Source organism: Candoia aspera, chromosome 6, assembly GCF_035149785.1.
Source record: "Candoia aspera isolate rCanAsp1 chromosome 6, rCanAsp1.hap2, whole genome shotgun sequence".
In the NCBI taxonomy this organism is placed as follows: domain Eukaryota; kingdom Metazoa; phylum Chordata; class Lepidosauria; order Squamata; family Boidae; genus Candoia; species Candoia aspera.
The window spans coordinates 81,712,267-81,733,451 of NC_086158.1; the positions used below are offsets into that span (position 1 = coordinate 81,712,267).

The window sequence follows — 21,185 nt, forward strand, 5'->3', positions numbered from 1 at the left end:
TTCTAGTCCTGCCTTAGGCATGAAAGCCAGCTGGGTGACTTTGGGCCAGTCACTCTTTCTCAGCCCAACTCATCTCACAGGGTTGCTGATGTGGGGAAAATGGAGGCAGGAGTATCAGGAATGTTTGCCACCTTGAGTTATATATAAAAAAGGATAAAAATCTCGTAATAATAGTAATAATAATGAGTTACTTTTTCATGACCATCATAACTGCAAATGGTTGCTAAATGAGGCAGTTGCTAAACAAGGACTACCTGTAGTCATCTAAATTCCAGTGGTCCCTGAGTTCAGTTCCCAGTGCCACAACAGACCCTCTTTTGATGAGGAACTGCTCAATATATCATCATGCTACACCATAAAAGATAAAAAATGATGATGCATTTATGTCTAATTTTCATCTAACTCGAGTGAAAGAGTGAATGTCCTCAACTGGTGCCTTTACTGAACTGGTGTCCCCACTTTACTGAAGGGGGCAGAGTTCAGCTTGTTCTGGTGGAGATGGAACTTCCCTTAAAAAATCAGGAGATATACTGATTTAGGAATATTCTTGTATCCTCACTGGGACTGGAGGCACAGATTATCTTGGAGGCTCGAAATCTCTTTGTCATTTATTCCTATATACTAAGTGTGACTCTGTGATATCTGATCACACACATATATGGATATTTTGGTAATCTCTCAGATTACTGCAGTGTGCTGAGCAGAGCATGGAACTACTCCTGAAGGTTATTTGGAAAGTTCAGTTCAAAACAGATCATGAAGCTTGTGAATTGGGATGCTTGATGTGATCATACTACGTCAGTTCTTTGTTGCAGGTGTTGGCTGCCAGTCCATTTCTTGGCTGAATTCATGGATTTGGTCCTAATTTTAAAGGCCTGAACAGATTATTTGGAGAAATTCAATGAACCCTTATGTATTTCAGGTTTTTAAATTATCTTCAGAGGCTCAGCTTCCTTTTTTAAAATTAATTTTTATTGGAGAAGTTTTTTACAAGGTAAAAACAATACAAATGTAAAGAAAAAAGCAAGTAAAGTAAAAGAAAAGTGGTAAGTAAACAGGGAAGAAATGAAATAAAAAAGACAAAGAAAGAAAAAGAGAACCACAAATTCATTTTTTCCTGTTTTCAGCAAAAAAGTCCATAAAGGGTTTCCAGTCATTAACAAATGTGGTTATTGTCTTTTCCCTAATCAAACAAGTCAGTTTTGCCATCTCTGCAAATTCTGTCCCCTTCATCAACCATTCCTCCATTCTGGGTATTTCAGAGTCTTTCCATCATTGTGCTTATAATAATCTCACTGCAGTTACCATATACAAAAACAATTGTCCATCTGCTCTGCTTTCTTCTTTGGTTTGACAGATCTGAATTCCAGACTGGATCTAGAATTTAAAATGGTAATCCAGAATACTTTGGCATCAGTGGTGTGCCACCCTTTGTACTTGCCAGGAAGTCTGGCCCTACCCAGATCTTGGTGCGTAAAACAAATTATGGTATTGCTTAACATTATGTGTAGCTTTGCATATATCACTTAAAGCAGCCTGCTTGAAAATACTGATCTAGCATGATAATACTTCTCAGTTCTAACAAGGTTTAATCAAGGCTTGGGACAAAAGAAAAATAAATTTCTTTACTGATATTTAGTTGCTCAGTTATTCTCACAAGCCTTACAAAGAAAAATAGACCAGAACTGAAGACTGATTTAGTAAAGCAAAAGGCTCAATAGAGGCTGGTGCTGCATTCACTCTCTGTGTGGCTTATCTAAGAGGTCATTCATCTCCTTTTTTAATGAATAGCCAAATAATCACTGATACAGCAACCTACATTCTGTGGTCTCATGTGCTTGACAAATATTAATGAATTAAACTTCACAATGCCTTGTGGAGGGAGGACAATATTGATAGCATTTTATTACCGATAAGAAAATAGAGATGCAACTGTGGGCAAATCACATGGTCTCATGAAGACTTTTTAGCATAGCTAGGAGTAGCAAATTATCCTGAAGACCTAACAGTGTTAGAAACTATTCTTGATTTTATACTAGTTTGGCTGTATTGGTTTGCCTTAAATTTTAGGGCTTAACATCCAAGGAACAATAACTTGATGAAGCACTAAGAATTTTGTCAGAAGTCTATAACCATGACTTCCATGATTCCTTCAGAAAAGAAAACGAATTTAAATTTGCAAGATGGATCTACACTAAAAAAGGCTCTTCTTCTGTTTGGTAGAAGTAAATATAGCATCATTGTGAGGTTTCAGCTTATCAAACAACACTTATCCAGAGTCAGAGGGGGAAACCGAAACTGCTCAGGAGAGGCTTGAAAAAGCTGAAGCAGAAAGTGACTCAGCAGAGCAGGAGAAATGGCAAACGGGGATTGGACAAGCTCTGGTGGGGGATTTGAACTCTCCAATCAGTGCGTGAGACAGGAGAGCTGAGAAGTGCGTGAATCAGAAAGCAGCCTGATTGGCTGCTGAAAAGAAAAGGTGCAGAAGGGATCGGCATAAAAGGCAGATGCATGAAGAGCAAGCTGCTGGAGACGACTGATCCTTTGAGCTCACAGCCATTGCAGAAGAGTCCTTACCTGCACCAGAAGCCTCGCCTGTAGCCAGAGTGGAACCAGCGCCGGCGTCTTCTACCTCTGCAGAATCGCCTTCTGCACAAGCTGCTCCAGAGGATCCTCCTCTTGCCGTCCTTGCTGAGCACAGTCTTGCGTCTTGCTCCGGACCTCGTCACCGCATTCCAGCATGTTCCAGGTGTGCACCCAGCCTTGCTCCCAGCCCTTAGTCTTGCCTAGAATCTCCAGTCCAGTCTTGCTTCCAAGCCCCAACCTTGCCTAGGATCTCCAGTCCATTCCAGTTGTGCTTCAAGTCCTTAGCCTTGTCCAGGATCTCCAGTCCATTCCAGTTGTGCTTCAAGTCCTCAGCCTTGTCCAGGATCTCCAGTCCAGTCTGGTTGTGCTTCAGGTTCTCAGCCTTGCCTAGGAATTCCAGTCCAGTCCAGTCTTGCTTTAAGCCCACAGCCTTACCTCAAGTCTCCAGTCCAGTCTAGTCCAGCTTGTTTTAAGCCTGCAGTCTTGCCTTGAGTCTCCAGTCCAGTCCAGCCTTGCTTCCAGTTCTCAGCCTTGCCTAGAATATCCAGTCAAGCCCAGTCTAGCCTCCAGAGTCAAGCATTGTCCAGTGCAGAGTCAAGCATTGTCCAGTTGAGTCTCGCCTAGCCTCCACATGTCAGCCCCGGTCCTATCTGTGTGCCAGCTCACAGAGCCTTGCCTCCAGCTTCTGCTTTGCCACGCGCTCTACCTTCACCAAGTCTGACAGCTTCAATCAGAGAATTAGCTGAATTCTGCCTTCCTGTTCTGCCACAGTCTGACCCTGCAGCCATGCCTGTTCATCCGTCATTGCCAGGGTGGTCTTGATTAGAACTATCTTGCCTTATTATTCACCAGGACTCTATTACTGTAAATAGTTGTTTTAAATAAAGAGTTTTGATAATAATTCTGTCTGGCTGTCTCATAGGCTGAACTGGACAGTCAAATACAGAGTATAGAAATGATAGATGGTGTGTGCGTGTGTGGCAATATGGCATCTGAATGGTAAAGATACCAGTTTTATGCAATTCCTATTTGTACATAAATTTACAAGGTACCTAATAAAGGGATCAGCCTGTAAGTTTTCTGTAAATGAGAGTAGTTTGCTCCTCAGTCTGATATTAATGCTATTATAAATCCACTGTATTTATTGGGCTCAGCTAGCTCAGCTCTTCTTATTCTTCTACTAACCCTTTCTGAAAAGCAGGACAAAAAATACTGTTTTTATTCTTTGCAGTGTGCAAAGAAACTAAGGAGATGACACTACCCTTGCCTATAACTATAATCAATAACATATTGACAGAACTTTCATGTAATGGATTTTAGCGTGCAATATTGAATGGAAACTTCAGGAGTCAGAAGACACAATGAGAACTCCTTAATCTCACAACATATGGACAGACTCAACCATAGTTTCAACTGGGAAACTGTGAGCATCCTAGACCAAGCTAAACCCAAAAACGCTAAGGAATTTCTAGAAGCCTGGCAGCCAGAGAAGTCAGCCATCAACAGGCACATAGAGGTAAACAACATTTACATACCATTCAAAAGAGACAATAGAAAAGCCAAAAGACCAGAACACCTCCTCGCCAGCAATCAACACCCAGATAAGCAAAGATTAACATCAGGATTAACACTAGAGGAACAATCAAGCAGTAAACAACAGTCGAATCAAGGAACTACCAAGGAGAGAACAACACCCCCACCAACCCAGGCAGGATAAGCTACTGTATATAAACAAAGAGCAAACCCCACTCCCTCCTAGCACAGAAGATGTTGCCTCGTTGGGTGATGAAATGTCTGCAAGCAAACAACCAAGCTCAGAGGGCACCAAGGACTCCACCGTTCAACCCTGAGCTACAGATCTTCTCTTCCGATTGGTAACTTAGGACTTCCTAGCTTTGCAGCACCATGTGGGTGATTCAGTTACTGCATATACAAATGTGGGATCAGTCCAGCTGCCACGAAATTCCAGAGAAGATTATTCCAGGCTTTTTCCTGGAGAGAAAATAAAAACAGATGATAATCTCTTTGGTGGGAAAGAGAGATGTTGAAGCAAAACAGAACCATGAAAGGAAATAAGAAATAAGTATTGAACAGAATGCAGGAAAAATGTTTGATGAACCAGAAAATATTATAAATATTTTAAAGGCCAGTGGTTTTACGAGCATGGCAATTTAACACATATTGGCTCCTTTAGATGTAAAAGTGGAGAGCTCATTACTGGAACAGAGAACAGTCTGGCCACTTTCAGTCTTCATTTGACTACAAAACCAGTGAAAGGGCTCCCCGATAGCAAATTTTGAGTTAGTAATCATTCACTGTTTTTGAATCATAGAGAACTTATTTTCCCTAACACTACTTTGGAGGTTTCCTATCTTCTCTGCAACTTTAGTTGTTACTCGATTTTGGCTAGAAGCCGAATTTGTTTTCTTTAACCATTTTTTCCAGAGGGTTTTCTCAATTACATCTTTCCTGTCAGTGTTTTCCATTCATATCATCATACTAAAATATGTTGAAAGAAACTGTTGTGCTTCAAAACTGCTTGTGGGGTCAGCTTCACTTATCATCTGGTGTTTGGTTTATTGTTGGTTGGTGACAAGTAGAACTGAGCAGAGCGTCTTCTTTTCTGAAGGAATCATGTAAATCATAGTTCTAGACATTGGACAAAATTCTTAGTGCTTCATCAAATTACAGTTTACATGTGGGAAATAACACCTGAATTCTGTGTAGTAGAGTGGTATAGGAACTTGGCTGTTTTAGCAGCAATTTGAGAATGTCTGCATTTTTGTCTATACACTATACACATTGTGGTTTTAGGCTTGAAAGTATGTGGTTCGTTATACTGCAGTGAGGACTTGCCCCTAGAAAATGTTCTCTCTCAGGTATGTCTGCAGTGGGTCGTAAAAAAATCATCAAGATGGCCACCATGACAGTGAGATCGAAATTCCACCTGGTTTTTTTTGTGTGATGCAAAATGGGCAGAGCTTTGATTGCATTGCCATGGCTGCATCTTGACTTTTTTTTAACCATACCTGCTGGTACCCAGTTCCCTCACTACCCTTTATAGACTACAGTATCCTTCTATAACAGAGATAACAAGCAGATGTCTAGTTTCCCATAATATTGATTCTGCCATCCTTTTTTATTTTCTTTGCAACAGAGTTAAGTGATGCAGCACAGATGCACCTCTATAAGAATTAGGCTACAGTTTTGTAGGCAGCTCTACAAATAGCAGGATTTCTATTTATCCATTTGTTCACACTCTCTCTCCTGATTCCTGTGGAAAGCATAACCTTATATTTCCATTCCTTCCATAATTAATGAGGATATTTCACAAACTAGCCACTATGATTGGCAAGACGGTATGTCAATGAGAGGACAGTTATCGTATAATACAGGACACACATCAGTGTCATATTTGAGTTCATACACAAGAAGGAACAATTCAGATTCTCTGCAAAAGTTAATATCAAAACTTGAATGAAAAACCTTGTAATAATGTTTTGTTTATAACTAGGGAGATTTCTGCATATAGGAGAATTAGCAAACTCAGCACGTTAGATGGAAACAGCGCTTGAAACGTTTGCCTCCCATGAGTTGTAACCTTCCCTGATCTTTCTATCCCATGGATATGGATTTGGTGCAGGGAGCTTCCATTTTCACACCCAGTTTCAGCCTCTGCTTTCCCTGGGCTAAGAAATAGCCTCTGGCAATGAAGGAGCATTACATATGTCACCTTTTTGACCTTGGGCTGGAATTCCATATGGAGCTTCTAGCTTTGATGGCAAACCATGCTCTGCATTTTTATCCATTTCATTTCTAAACTTTGTGATTCAGCCTCCATGTTTTGAATGTCTGCAGGAGAGATTAAGTGTCTTCCTTCAGCAGAAGGAAATTAAAGAAGCTGTTATTTCCTTCCTTTGTAAATCTTTTGTTCTGATTTATTTGTTCATCATATGTGGCTCAAAAACAGGTAAAAATGTATGATTTCCCCATTGCAAATGATTGCAATAGGTACAACCCCAGGCTTTTTTGAGGTAGATGGGGGTGATACTTACATTTTTACAGTTCTAGCAAATGTTGACATTTATAACATAAGAATACATTAACGCAGCCTGTTTTGCAACCATGCACTGTGCAAAGCAAATGTATCTAAGCACAGAATGAGGGCAATTCTGATACATGGCTACTCAAAGCTGCAGCACATAGTATGCATGGGGCATATTTATCAGCTTGCTTCTTTGATCTCATTTCAGAAATGTTTTACCCTATACTTTATCTTGATTGATAATTTTGATTTCCTTTATTATTTTTAGCTTCTTTCCATTGTAATTCTTTACAAGATTCTTCATTTACCATTATCCAGGAAGCACACAAACTTTTAAACTTTTTTATTTGGAGTTCAGCTACTTAAGACACAGAGTTTTCTTAGTCATTGTTACCTTATATATATATATATTTAAGATTACTTTCATATGGGACAGTAAGCACTCTGGCTAACCAATAAACAAGCAGTGATCTGTCCTGTTGATTTCTCTGACTAGCAAGAGTAGCTAATAAATCCAGAGGTATCATGTCCCACCAGGAGGTCCAGATAAAAGTTGTGCCTTCAGACTTCAGCTACTCAAAAATGCACCAATCTGGTTTGCAGAATACGAAAATCAGAGGGCACTGTCTGGTTGCCACATTAGTTTAGAGGAAACAGAAACTTTTTCACTGGTTTATCATCAACATCACCATCATAGTATTGCCTTTGTGCCCAGAGACATTTAAGGAGCTAGTAATGAAACAGAAATAGTAAAAAAAATGCAGTAAACGTTTACCCCAAAAAAACCCCTCTACTTCTTATGCCCGGGTTGCCTGTTGCTTGCTACAGTTGCTTTGTTACCTCAGTTTGATATCTAGTTCTTGTGTTGATTTAATATAGCTTTAGGACCCATGGAAACTGCTAAGGAAAGTTTTAGGGCTGTGCAGAGCACTAGATTCAAAGGAGAACAGGTGCCCTAAAGTGCATATGAGCATGGATACTACACCTGCAGGTAACTCCTTAAATGAAGCTCATTTTTTTCCTGAGATTGTTCTGCACTTGAAGTTGGCAACAACCATATAGTCCTAAGGAAAAGGCACAGCTGCTTCAAGCAGTTGCAGACAGTTGAACTCCAGACTTAAGGCTGCCCCTCCCTCTCTTCAAAAAAAAAATCCCTAGCTTTTTACTTGACTGCTATCATCCCTTCCCTTAGGAAAAAAATATCTTTATAATGCAATAGTTGGACTTAGGAGTTGAAGATCTATACATGGGGTTGAGAGAAAAAACTGGATTTTAAAGAGTTTAGGTACAAGTTACTTAGGGATTCTCTCCTGCAATGCTAAAAATTAATAGAGGGGCTTTCTTTGTGTCCCAAGGATGCATGATCGATGGGACAAGAGCAGAGTTCTCTGCAGAAAGGGGGTAAAAGAAAGTCAAGATGGCAGCCACAAAAATGTCAAGCTGGTGGCCATGCAATCAAAGCCCCACCCATTTTAACATGACTCAGATGAAAAAGGCGGGGCTTCAATCACAATGCCATGCTTGACTTTTTTAACCCTCTCCCTGCAGATACCCCTGGCAAGAGAAATTGCTATACCAATTGATGCAAGTAAAATGTGGATTTTCTCAGGAGTCTATTTTGCCAATTGCTACAAGGCATCTAAAAAACTAAAGGCAAGCATTATATCCTGAAGTCTGTCTTTTGACATAAATAAGAAATATTTATCTTTCAAGTGCACAGTTATAAAATACATTTTAAACGAATGTTTTTAGGAAATGTTGGTTGCAATTATGTTTAAGTGCTGTACTAGCTTCTTTTCAGTGCTAAAAATTATTTCTGGCAAGTGGATAATCATTGATAAATGGATAAAAAGTGATAAAATTACAGGTTTAGTGACAGCTGATGGTGACATATAGTTAGCAGTCTAATTATTCACAGGTGTTCAGTTTCCAAGTATTTAAGTTGATCTCTTTTCATTGTAAGTGTTCTACAAAAATGTCTGGTTTTATCTCTGCATTGTTCACAGATTCCTCGGTGTGAGGGACATTTGCATAACTTAAGAGCAGACATGGACAACCTTTTTTGTAGATTGTATTGTGCACATTCTTAAAAGGGCCAGTTTGTTCTTTTCTATATAAATGTTTGAAAACAAATTCCCACAATATATGCATCTTTGCGAGATTAATTCCATAATTACTTTTTGTTCATCCTTTTCTCTAATGCATTTCAGAACTCCACCACCAAGTATTCATGTCATAAATTAGAATACTTCTTATTAAACCGTAAAGCAAATAAATTTCCTTTCAGTCCTAAGATATACACAAAATAATTGTGTTTTCTCTTGTGCCATATTATTTATATTAAGGGAAAGGCAACATACCAAAAAGCAGTACATTTGTCTGATGCAAAGTATTTGGAGGGGAATTTGGGTTGAAAAAGGAAAAAAAAAAGGCTTGTTTCAGGGGTTGCTTAGAAAAGAAACACAGTTTGGAAGATGTTATCAGAAACTAGAAAAGCCAGCAGGATACCCGAGGTTATAGAGAGTATACATGCCAACTAGGATCGATGTATTTTGAGACTCATTTTATCATTTTAAAGCTGATAAAAAGCCTTAGTTTTTGCTGGTACTTTTCTATGTCACGACCAAGTGCAGAAGCTCAGGGCTAATTAAAATCTTACTCAACACAAGTAGAAGGCATTGGAAAAAAAAGATTATGTTCTTTTTTTTTTCTTCCTAGCATTTTTCCCGCAGGTGCAGGGTCTGCTTTTTTTGGATCAACCAAATGTTGATCCGTTGGTTGTGACAGGAATTAACTGACCAGCTTATCGCTGAGCCTGACATCGTGGGCTGAGAGAGAGGGACTGGCCCAAAGTCACCCAGCCGGCTTTCATGCCTAAGGCAGGACTAGAACTCTCCGTCTCCTGGTTTCTGGCCTGGAGCCTTGACCACCAGACCAAACTGGCTCTACATGATTATGCTCTCTGATAATACAAAATATTTGTTTATGTGTTGTGCCCATACACCTGTTCCTTTTTTTTAAGATAGATTTTATTAAAAGTTTTACAAAGAACATAAAAACTAACACAGACTAATAAAGAATAGAAAGAACAAAGGGAGAAAAAGGGAAAGAAAAAGGTGCAACAAGAAGGAACAAAAAGAAGTAGAAAGAAGACGCTTCCAATTTCTTCTGCAGCAAATATAAGTACAATTACAAAGTTAACCCTTACTCTATGATTGCAAAAAAAGCTCACCTTTTTCTATTATCCAGGTTTTTTTTCCCTAATCATCAAAACCACAAATCATAAGTGCATTTTGTTCCATTTCATGGAAAAAAGTCTATAAGGGGTTTCCAGTCAACCATAAATGTAGATATTGTTTTTTCTCTAATCAAAGAAGTCAATTTGGCCATCTTCACAAGTTCCATCATCTTCACCACCCGTTCCTCCATTGTGGGTAGTATCGAACCTTTCCATTTTTGAGCATACAATAGTCTTGCTGTTTTTGAATTGTCCCTAGGCAAAGATCAAGAGAGAATTCTGATCTCTGGTTGCTGAGAGATAATGAATGATTAAAGCAGATCATCATACATAAGCTGAACATAAGATCTTCTCTGATCTTGCAAAAATCTCCCACTTCTTAATGAAACACTCAAGAAATAAAAAGCACTGAATATATTTTCTTTCTAAAGTCCACTTGTAATGTAAGAGCAATCTGAATAAGCCTGTTATGCCTTATAATAATTGTGAGTGTGTATATACATTTATATATATATATATATATATAAGTGTGTGTGTGTGTGTACTGGTCAGTGACCGTAATAAAATCAATTGAATTGAATTGAATTGTATATATATGTATATGTATATATAGTTTTAAAATTGAGGAAGAAACATCAATAATGTGCACTATGGTTATGATGCTACTTTGATAGTTGACATGCAAATGGTCTGCGAGCTCTCATAATGAAAGACATGGAGCACAGTGAAAAAAATGGGACTAAGATTAAATACAAAAAAGACCAAACCCATGAGCACAGATATAGCAATTAGTTCTAGAGCTGACAATGAAGATATTGAAGTGGTGGACAGCTTCTCATTTTTGGACTGACTACCAGCAGTAAGCGAACGAGCAGTCAAGAGATACACTGCAGACTGGCACTCGGTAGTGTAGCTGTGAAGGCCTTGGAAAAGATGCTCAGATGCCATGATGCGAGCATGCTTGGAAAAGGTCAGAATAGTGCAGCCAATGGTTTTCTCTGTGATGCTCTATGAAAGTTACTGTATGTTTAAAAGGATCTCTTAAGTTAATGTGAGAATTAGCCTGCGTGAAGTACTTTTCGACTAATAATAAACCATAGTTTGATGTTACCTACATGAGGCTGTTCTTCTCTGGTATGTCTGCATAATTCAAAATATATGCCTCTATTATTAATTAATTGGAGGACTCATTATATTCCACTTAGCAAAATTGTGGTTAATTTTAACTATAATTTAGGTAAATAAGTTGAGATTGTAAATCATGGTTTGTAGTTGTCTTAGACAAGGCAGTTGGTCCCCATTCAGATGTAATTGTAACCCTGTATTATATATTTTTAGATTTATAGATTTGTATAAAGACACATAAAATAGAAGCAAATGGTTGTGCCGTCCTTGCGGCTAAACCAACAGAGGGGAAGGAAGGGCGATTGTGCAGGCCTAAAACTTACTTACCAATTATCCATTTAGCATAATACCCTAATTCAACTACTTTGTCAAGGATGTGGAATTCCAGAACTTAATTTCTGAAATTTTTGCTTGCAACTTCTGTTGACGTTCCAGTATCAAATCCTATTGTGGGGCCATAATACCTAGGGTGAATTTTCCAAGGGATGCTGGCAAAACCTAAGACAAATAAGTCCTTTGACAAGTTTAAAAAAAGAAGTGGGGGGAGACAAGGAACAAAACTCCATAGTTTTCTTGCTGTTCCTGGTTTTTATGAGCAAAATGCTATGACACCCACCACTGTATGAACATTCTAGAGGCTGAATTGTAAAAGGTGTCTCTGTGTTAATCCAGGCTGCTAACTTCTGAGTTAATTTTGGCGTTTCCACAAGCAATGATTTTGTTCTGTCAGAAAGTGTGGTTTCTTCCCAAAGTGCTGATTCAGCACAACAAGCCTCAGTTGAAAAGGGTTTTAACATTTCAGAAATTTGTTATGTGAACCTTTTTTAACGACAGCATTTCAAAACTGAAGTTAACCATTGGATGAGATTTCAGAATTAAAACATGGCTTTATCGGTGGCGAGGGTGGGGGATCTTTTTGAAAGAGAAAACAAAACAAGATGAAACCTGGTACGTTTTAAAGTCTAGCAAATCTGTGAAGACTGGAAACCATTAACAGCTGAAACTGGTGAGTACAGTGAAGGACTGTGGGCTGTTTCATACCTTATGTTGACTGTAGGTCTGGATGTTGTCATTGCCCAAAGGAGCTGCTGCCCGATCTAAGTTTCAATCTCTGATGAGTCCTCAAACGCAAGTGCGTATCTGCAAACATATGTTGAAATAACAAGGTGAAGACTGCCAGCCTTATAAGAAGACTGTTCTGAGGCGGGGACCTATAGAAGAGTGGCTCAATTCCAGTTTGGGTATCTCTTTCTTAGCCTAGCTGATTTAAACCAAACAACCAGAGCACTTTCCTATCTCAATACTATTTCCTACAGCAGTTTCTCCTCTTTTATATGCAGTGTCCAGCCCCTTCTGTTTCACTCAAAGCTAGCCTGCTGTCCTGGTCTCATGAATGTCAGGTAATTCTATGTTAATTGTGTAATAAATCCATCTGACTAATCTTGTGATCATAAATCCAGTCTAAGTTCAGAACATAAATCTAAGAGGAGAGCATCCAAGGAGTAAACAAACTGGGAAGTCAGACTATAAGCCAAAGTCAAATACCCAGGAATATTCCTGTAGCTAGGAATCTGTTGTATTGGGAGCAACAGGGTTATTCACAGATAGGCATTATTCCACCAGCCTTGGGGGAGCAACCTGTCTGCATTCCTCCCCAAATACACACACTGTCTGACCTTGCCCCAGCACAGTCTTGGTTTCCTTTAGCAACTCACTCATGGGTAGCCCTGCCTGATTAATTGATTTCTTGACTGGCAGATGGTGGGGTTCTTGAAGACTGTGATGACGTGTGGGAGTGTCCTTGGGAGACAGGAGGAAGACCCTCAGCCTAGGCCACAGTCTGATAAGAGGCAGCCCACCCACAGGTGGGGGGAAAGCATGGGAAGCGTTTCAGAAGGGACCCTCCCTAGTTTTCCAGACACTGAAAAGAGAGGAGAGGAGAAATACTTCCAGTCTCACAAGTTTCTGTTTAATGTAACCTTATAGTAAAAATAGTGCTGATGCTTCTAGTTGTGCTTCTTGTCTGGACTACCTTGAAGGGCTAACAAAGACTGGGTAGAGGAAGCTGTGGCGTTAGGAATAACAGTCTGCTGGGAACAGGGATGGTGGGATCTGCCACTGGGCCAGCGTAGCTGCTAAGGGCCAGAAAGCACAGAACCATGTTCCTGGGATGCTTGAGACATGGCTGTGACATCTGACATCAAGATGTTTTCAGGTCGCTTAATGCAGAGTAGGCCTCCAAAGGCCATGGTGATGCAATGTCTTATTCGGAAGAGAAGACAGAAACAAAAGTTTTTGTCCTTTTACGTGTTTCTAAAGACAAACTATAAATGCACCTAGCAGAAGATTTTAACCTTTATTTCCTTTAAAAAGAAAACAAAAAAATGATACCTCCCCAAATCAGCAGTTTATTGTGTAATTTTCCCAGCCATAAAGAGAAATAGATAAATATATATTTTTTTAAATGTAAGTCTTATTTTGAATGGAAAATGTGGATTTTAGAATTTTAGGTATTCAGAATGTCCTGCAAATACAATCAAAGTCCTCATGATTATAGCCCTATTGGAAGGGAATGGGTTGGACTGAGAAACTCTGTTCTGCTATATCTGTACTGCATTCCTATATCTCTAAAGCTTTGAAAGAAGGTCTCTGTATTCCCCTCCATCTTTCATTCCTTGTTCATAAAAGAACACAAAGCCCGTAGTGAGGAGAGGGAGGGATGCAGTTGCTTGCAGTTACTGAACGGAGAAGAGAAAACAATATTTTTGCAACATGTATAGATGTGATCAACATATCTTTTAAAGCTTATTATGTTCAGTAATGCTAAGTGGAAAAGAAGCATGAGGAAGGACTCGGGACCCACTGCAGAAAAATTAATAATTAAAGATAAAACAAAATCTCTAGCTGGGATGCCAAACCACCCCAGAATTCCTGCACTAACGGTTGCTAGTGGAATTTGATTCTCAACATGACTTTTTTGGATTAAAAGAGAAAGAAAAGAAAAGAAAAAAGAGAAAAGACACCTGTTCAATATCTATTTCAGCCTATTACTGAAAATTGCTTGAATAATCTGAAGGGAGAAATATATCTTATGGAAGTAAATGTCCAGAATTTCTTTTTATATATTTTGTGACAAGGTAGTTGTCCTCTAATATAATTATCCTGTATTGATTGTCCAATTTGGACAATTTGAAATGGAGTGGGGGGGGCACAAAATGGTGGCCACTACTGAATGGTCAAAGCCCTGCCCCATTTTTATGTGCATCACATGAATTGTCCCCTTAAAGAGGGGCATGATCACCATCTTGATGTTTATTTAAATTTCCCACCCAGTCACCATGGTTGGATGCCCTTGTACTGAAAGGAACATGCAACAGAAGAACAAATGGAAGGCTGATTAAAAGCAGAGGTTACAACAGAATAATGAGTAAGATGGTATCAATTGGAAAAGTCAGTTAAAGTCAGCTAGAAAAGAGGTGTACTTATTTTCAATCATTTATCAATTTCTATTTACAACTACTTCTATAGATTTAGTGTTTTAAATACTTGTCTTCTGGCTTGGGTATATTTGAAGTTTGAAATTTCTCACCTTACGTGCTGGCTTTCAAATACATAGGCAAAAATAGGAGGTGTCATGTTCATCGTTCCAACGTTACCGTTACATTGTAACGTTTTGCATGTCATTTGGCTGATGCGTGTTTCGTCTGGGAGGGGAGGAGGATTCCATCTCGTGGGATTGTTATATGTTAGCAGCTGGATTGGAATGTGTTTGGGTTATCTCGGGTGTTCAAGGTTCCTTTCCCAGGACATCAGCAGAAACAGTTACCAGCACCTGTGTGTGTGTGGGGGGGGGGGGAGGTTGCAATGGCAGGGCGGGGGGAGGGATTACGTTTGAGCCAAGGGTTTTTAGTTTGTATTTGGCGCGCTTTTGCTCATTCTCAGCTTTCTCTGTATTTGCATATTATTCTTTAATAAATCAGATATCATTAAGTTCCTGCTTGTGAGTCTGAGTCTATTAGGGTAGGCAAGCCTTACAGGAGGAGCATCTTATCACTCTGTTTAGTAAGGGATGATGGCTGATTGTTCTGTAGAACACTGGGGACAATGTAGCCTGAAAGGAACTCTTATATGTGCCATACAGTATAGCCTTTCAAAACGCAAACCAATCAAGAAAAATCTTTGAATCAACTTGAATAGGAGATGATTTGAAGGTCCGTTCTTGAGGAACAGGAATGGAAACCATCTTCTGCAAGAGACACACATGTATTTCCCCCTCCCAATGTTTATGTCAAGTGTTCTCTTGGGAAGACAATGTTGCTTCTTAATTTTAAAAAATCTTTCTCGGCAAAGGTGGGGATTTTTATATATCTCACTAAATAATTCCTGTTTAGCATGAGTACGTGCCCCTTCTTCCTGCAATTCCCTTGCAATAAAATGAAATAATATCATGAGATTCATCACAGTTTCTGAGGCCATGTGCACAGTGAGCCTTTTGGTGGTTTACATAATATTAAAATTCTGCACTGAAAGTTATTACTTATGGTGGACACCTGCTGTCAGTAGATTTTCAGGAGAAAGGGCAAAAAACACACAGAACAGATGTTCATGTTGCTGCTAAGTTTAGTCTCCTTAAATCTGTATGTGAAGGTACACTGTGCTTCCTTTACTTGTATGCAGGCAACTGCCCTCCCAAAAAGCATAACATGCCAATTTTGAAGATATCTAGAAGCTGGATAATGTATATAAACTTAACAGTGTATATGTCTTTAACTGTACCCGACTATCTATATGTCTGTTTCACAGCTGTAAAAAATGGATGCCTTATAATAGCAGATGTCTGTTTCTGCCAACTAAATTTCTAAAATCCTCACTTCAGAATATTTTTGCTAATCAGTAGAACACATGGGACTTTCTAGATTTTATCAGGAATGAAGAGATGCTGGTGTTTGAACATAAATCTTTAAACTGTTAACTTATTCATCATTTTTCTTCCTTTTATGTCTTTATAGGTTCATCAGTAACACAGCTGCTTGCCCGTGACCTGGACAATGACCCCCTTGTATTTGGAGTAGTAGGGGAGGAAGCTAGCAGGTTCTTTGCAGTGGAAAGCATGACCGGAGTTGTTTGGCTCAGACAACCATTAGACAGAGAGGTAACATATAATGATTTGTATTAAATTGTAATGTATGTCAGAACTTGAGCCCTCACTCAGCATTCAGTGCCCAGCTAACCTTAGCTGACCTTGAAAAGCTAAATAGAATTACTATTTGGATGGGAGATCACCAATAAACCCTAGGGCCAGGGAGTCTTAACTCTGCCATGGACTGGATGAAGTTGTGTGATAACTCAAAATATTCCAACTTTTGTGAGGGAATTGAAACATGGTTTAGAGGAAAGCTGGAGGTTCTGAAGAAGCTCCTAGAGGTAGGGATCTAATGAAGAAGGAGGCCCTGTGTCAAGGGTATTAAAGAAAGACTCAGATTGCCCAGCAGAAATGGGAGGAAGAAATTTGAAAGTAGCAAACGATGCTGGGAATTCAGAAATAAAAGGGAGGATGATCTCAAGCAGTTGAACAACACAAGAAGAATTGCTCCTGGTGTTTATTAATAAAAATCTGGTTTACCTATTTGTGTTTCAATGTCCTATTCTTTATGTTTTCATAAATAAAATTATAACATTAATTCAAGAAAGTTTATATTTAATAGTGTTAGATCCAGTGATACATCTGGGGCAATCTAGAGCCCATTTATATTGACCTACCTAGTAATCTCATGTGCCATTTTTAAGAAAGATGTAGAGACTTTCTGAAGGATGCCTTCAGAATATAATCAAAGCATCCTTAAATCATATAAGAATCCCTAACAGAATCATGACCATATCCTGTTTTACCTAAATGTGATTTCTAGCTTTTTAATAGATATGTGAAAAAAAAAATCCAATTACCATGCCTCCACTATAGAAGCAGTCAACATGAAGAAAAAAAAGGAAGTTTTACTTAGATCAACTTTCCCTGATAAATTAAATTACAATCCAACCAATGAATGTTTCAAGCATCCTTATACTAAATCAGACTATTTTTCCAATTGATCCAGTACTACCTTTTAAGCCTAGAAAAGGAAAGCGAAGAATGGACTACGTAGAGTAAATATTGCTTGGAATCTAGTCTGATTCCATTTCTATTCTAGCTGATCATCTTCATGTTCCACAACATTCTACCCTTAGGTATTTTTCATTTATTTTGTTCGTTTGCTGTTAAAGCAGGTGAAACAGTAATGGTTGAGAGGGAGAGAGAGAATGCAAGGAACCATATGTCTTCCTGAGACAAATGGATGAGGTTTCCTTTATCCTTGGCATTTGGCTTTCACTGGCTCACTGTAGGCATTGCCCTGAGTCAGGAGCTATATTCCATATAAGACCTCCTTAGTTTTCATTAGCCAAGTGTTCATGGAAGAAAAGCATGTATTGGAGTAAAATGTTCTTAGATTTCCCTACAGAATAAACAAAGGAAAAAGAGAACATACGTGTCTATACCTAACTCCAGTGACACCACATGACAAAATATGAGTACCGACATCACAGTGCAATGAGTGGTAGAGTTTGTGTCATGATGTCACAATGCACATTTCATTACTTCCCCCCCCCCCTTGCCTGCCATAGATGCCCATGGGTCTGGAACATGTGGCTTCAGTGTAAATCTAGCAGTTTACCCCCTAACCTAGTAATTCCAGACTTTAAGGCAATACATCCTTTTCATTTGAGCTATTAGTTGGCTACTAACCAAACACTGGCTGGTTTCACACATCAGACAAAGTTATGATAGAGTCACTTTTATAGTGAGTTGGGCAGTGTATAAATTTAATAATAAAAAATAAAATAAAAATGATATGCTTAATTTGGTTTGGCTTAATGTGATATGTGAACCAGATCACAGTGACCTATTTAAAAAAAACATGGCTATAGCAAACAGTGTTTTAGCTCAAGGTGTAAAGGCATTATATCTGAATTGAGCCATGATAATAAGCTCGTGCATCCTAAAATGGAGGAAGGAAAGGATGGGAGATGTGCACCTGGGGATAACTGGCACATTCTTCTTACAGCAATTTGCTTTATCATTGTGTTGGAATTCAGCCATTTTTAAAAAAAGAGGTCAAAGTGCAGAGATGTTAGAGAATCAGATTCCCATCATCATTTCAGTGTAACATTGAGTAACTGGACACTTTGATTTTTATCCCTATATTACCCAATAATATTCAAATAACGTTGCATTGTGTGAGAGAGCTCTTGAGTAGTGTAGCTACTACATGTCGGAAAAGAACTTACATTATTTTTGAAAAACCAAATAGCTCTTGTCCATACTTACTCTACTTTTCACACTCCACTCATCTAATCTTTAGTGAAAAAGTAGGTACCTTCAGCACTTGCCTACATTAGTTAATTCATTCCAATCCCTTTGATATCCATGTAAAATTATCCTAGTACTGCAATCTTGCAGTGAGATTTTCAGTTATTGCCGAGACACTGCTTCATCTTCTTCCAGGCCGCAAAAGCATGTAATTATATTCGGCTCAAGTCCAAAGCCTTCTATCAACAGATTACCACTGTGGCATCTCTAATTATATCATTTTTCTTTTCATTTCAGACGAAGTCAGAATTCACAGTTGAATTTTCTGTCAGTGACAGCCAAGGGGTAAGAGTAACGTTTGTTCCATGATTTAAATGGAGAGCAGTGTAGAGCTGATATGGATAGTTCACTCTGTGGGGAGGAGACGAAAGCTGTCACAATCCCACCCTCTTCCTAAAGGAATCCTCCTAGGGGTACAGCAGTATGCTTGTTGTAAGAGAAGCAGGTGGATATCTGAGGCATAAGTTGTTTCAGCGCAGCAGTTTATGAAATGGTGTGGAAGTCCAACCATCTGTTTCCCTCTCTATTCACATTAAAAAAGTGTAAACTTCAGGGAACAAGACAGATCTGGTCTCTGGGTCTGTTTTTCCTCCTATTTTGTAAGGCAGAAGCATTGCAGACCATGGGACAACCTGTTGAGTTATACAGAAGCACACATTTTACTAAAGAAATATTGATGCCTAGGTAAGTTAAGTGCAAAGCTAGTGTGATTTACAGGTGTGGACAGTTTCAAAGCCATTTGTGAATAAGCTTGGAAATGCTTTGAGAAATTTCCGTTATATTTATGGAATACAGAGAGTCCTCTACTTACGAACTTTCACCGATACAAGTAAACCTGTCCACAACTCCAACCTAGAAGGTCCTGGAAGGTGGGAGAAGGTGGGAAAAGGTTAGTTTATGGCCGCTACATACATATGCATGGCTGGACCTACGAACAAAATGGACTTATGAACAGCCTCCTGGAATGTAACCTGTTCGTAAGTAGAGGACTCTATGTACAGATCCACCTTGGGAATATTCACATGTTAAATAGCCATTTTTCTCTCAGGGTAACAGGAAAAGGTGAGGAAAGTGTGATCTTTTATTAGAAATATTTTGAGTTATGGGAAAAGTCCTGACTTTAAAGCAGCGTTTTTGGATTCTGTTGTTTTTGCCTGGTCTTTCGTATAATTAAATTCATATAGGTTCACAGGCACCCACAAATGCATAAGAATAACTTACAAAAAAACCCCCATTTATTTATTTTCTATCCTGACTTTATTTTTTTTTTATAAATAACTCAAGGCAGGGAACATACCTATTACCCCTTCCTCCTCCTATTTTCCCACAACAACAACCCTGTGAGGTGAATTGGGCTGAGAGAGTGACTGGCCCAAGGTCACGCAGGAAAACAGGAGGAGGAAGGAGTATTAGGTATTTTGCCACCCTGAGTTATTTATAAAAATAATAAGGGCGGGATAGAAAAAACAAACAAATAAAATATATTGTTTTCTGCCTTTTCTAGCTACTATGAAAATACACTACAGTGGATAATAATACATAATAATATATAAAGTAAACATCAGAGTATCCTATTTACTATGTAGCAAAACAAATCAAGTTATGCACAAGTCTGAAACCATAAATATGAAATTCTCTTGCAATATACATACTTCAAATGCAGTTAAAATACAACTTCTGGTTGTATACAATCTCTCTGATATAGAGAGAGGACTCTTGATAACATATGACATCAACTTGGTGGATGGTATCTGACATAACCCTTTTATAACAAATATCACGCTAGATAAATATTCCATTATTTATTTTAATTAAATTAGATTTAAAAAATTAAACTACTACTCGTGTTCAAAGTGGGTTACCAGTGGTAGCACATTCAACTCAGGATCATATAGAAGGAATAATGCACAGGAGCCCTGTTCTCAGGCCCACAACTAGTGTCTGTGTCACCTGGGGCAAACATGGATTCTGTGCCCATTTTGGTGCCCCCCATTGCTCATTTTGGTGCCCCCCAAAGCTCATTTTGGTGCCCCCCAGCACTGATTTTGGCACCCCACCAGCACGGCACCCGGGGCACGTGCCCCAGTTGCCAGCCCCAGTTGCATCCCTGCCTGTTCTAGCAGGAAAATGCATTAGGTTGGTTAATTTGGTACAATTATCACCATTCCAGCCCCAAACCCTAGTTCTAGGATCCAGCATTCACAGCTCAAAAATTCTTTTTAATGTTAATTAGAATTAAATTATGTTAATTAGAATTAAATTAAATTAAAAATTAAAATTAAGGCTCTCATTCATAACTGAAAGGATTCCAAAATAAGATGGTTACACTTCCTAGAGTCCAATTCTCCCTCTCACACAGAGATAATTTTACTACAGTGGTAAGGATTACCAAGTTTTTCAAATTTTTCCAATATTATTACCTCTGTAATTGAAGAAAATGTTGCAATTATAGTAACTAAATTTGTTCCAAATCATTTTGATTACAGGTGATAAAGGGGTCAGTGAATATTCAAGTTGGAGATGTCAATGACAACACACCAAGATTTCACAACCAACCTTACAGTGTTCGCATTCCTGAGGTATGAACTCATTTACTTTTTTGCTTGGAAGAACCTCCATCTTTCCTTTTTCTCAAGGAATGAATTATTATAATTTGAACAGGGATCCTTTTCCAGCTAACTGAAGGAAAATGCTTCTCATTTTCAGAAATCAGAGAACTGTATGTTGTGTCTCTGTCCATGGTCTTAAGTGGGGCAATTATCAGTAGAATCATATTCACATACAAATCT

General features: G+C 38.7%; 1 protein-coding gene across 1 annotated transcript in view; it reads left to right on the forward strand.

Annotated features, from left to right (window-relative positions):
• CDH23 (cadherin related 23) overlaps positions 1 to 21,185 on the forward strand; it is a 537,138-nt gene that overhangs the window by 90,566 nt on the left and 425,387 nt on the right. The window contains exons 3-5 of the mRNA XM_063307837.1: positions 16,004 to 16,146; positions 18,634 to 18,681; positions 20,883 to 20,975. Of these exons, the coding sequence (XP_063163907.1) occupies positions 16,004 to 16,146; positions 18,634 to 18,681; positions 20,883 to 20,975 (284 nt within the window). The remainder of the gene's footprint in view (positions 1 to 16,003; positions 16,147 to 18,633; positions 18,682 to 20,882; positions 20,976 to 21,185) is intronic.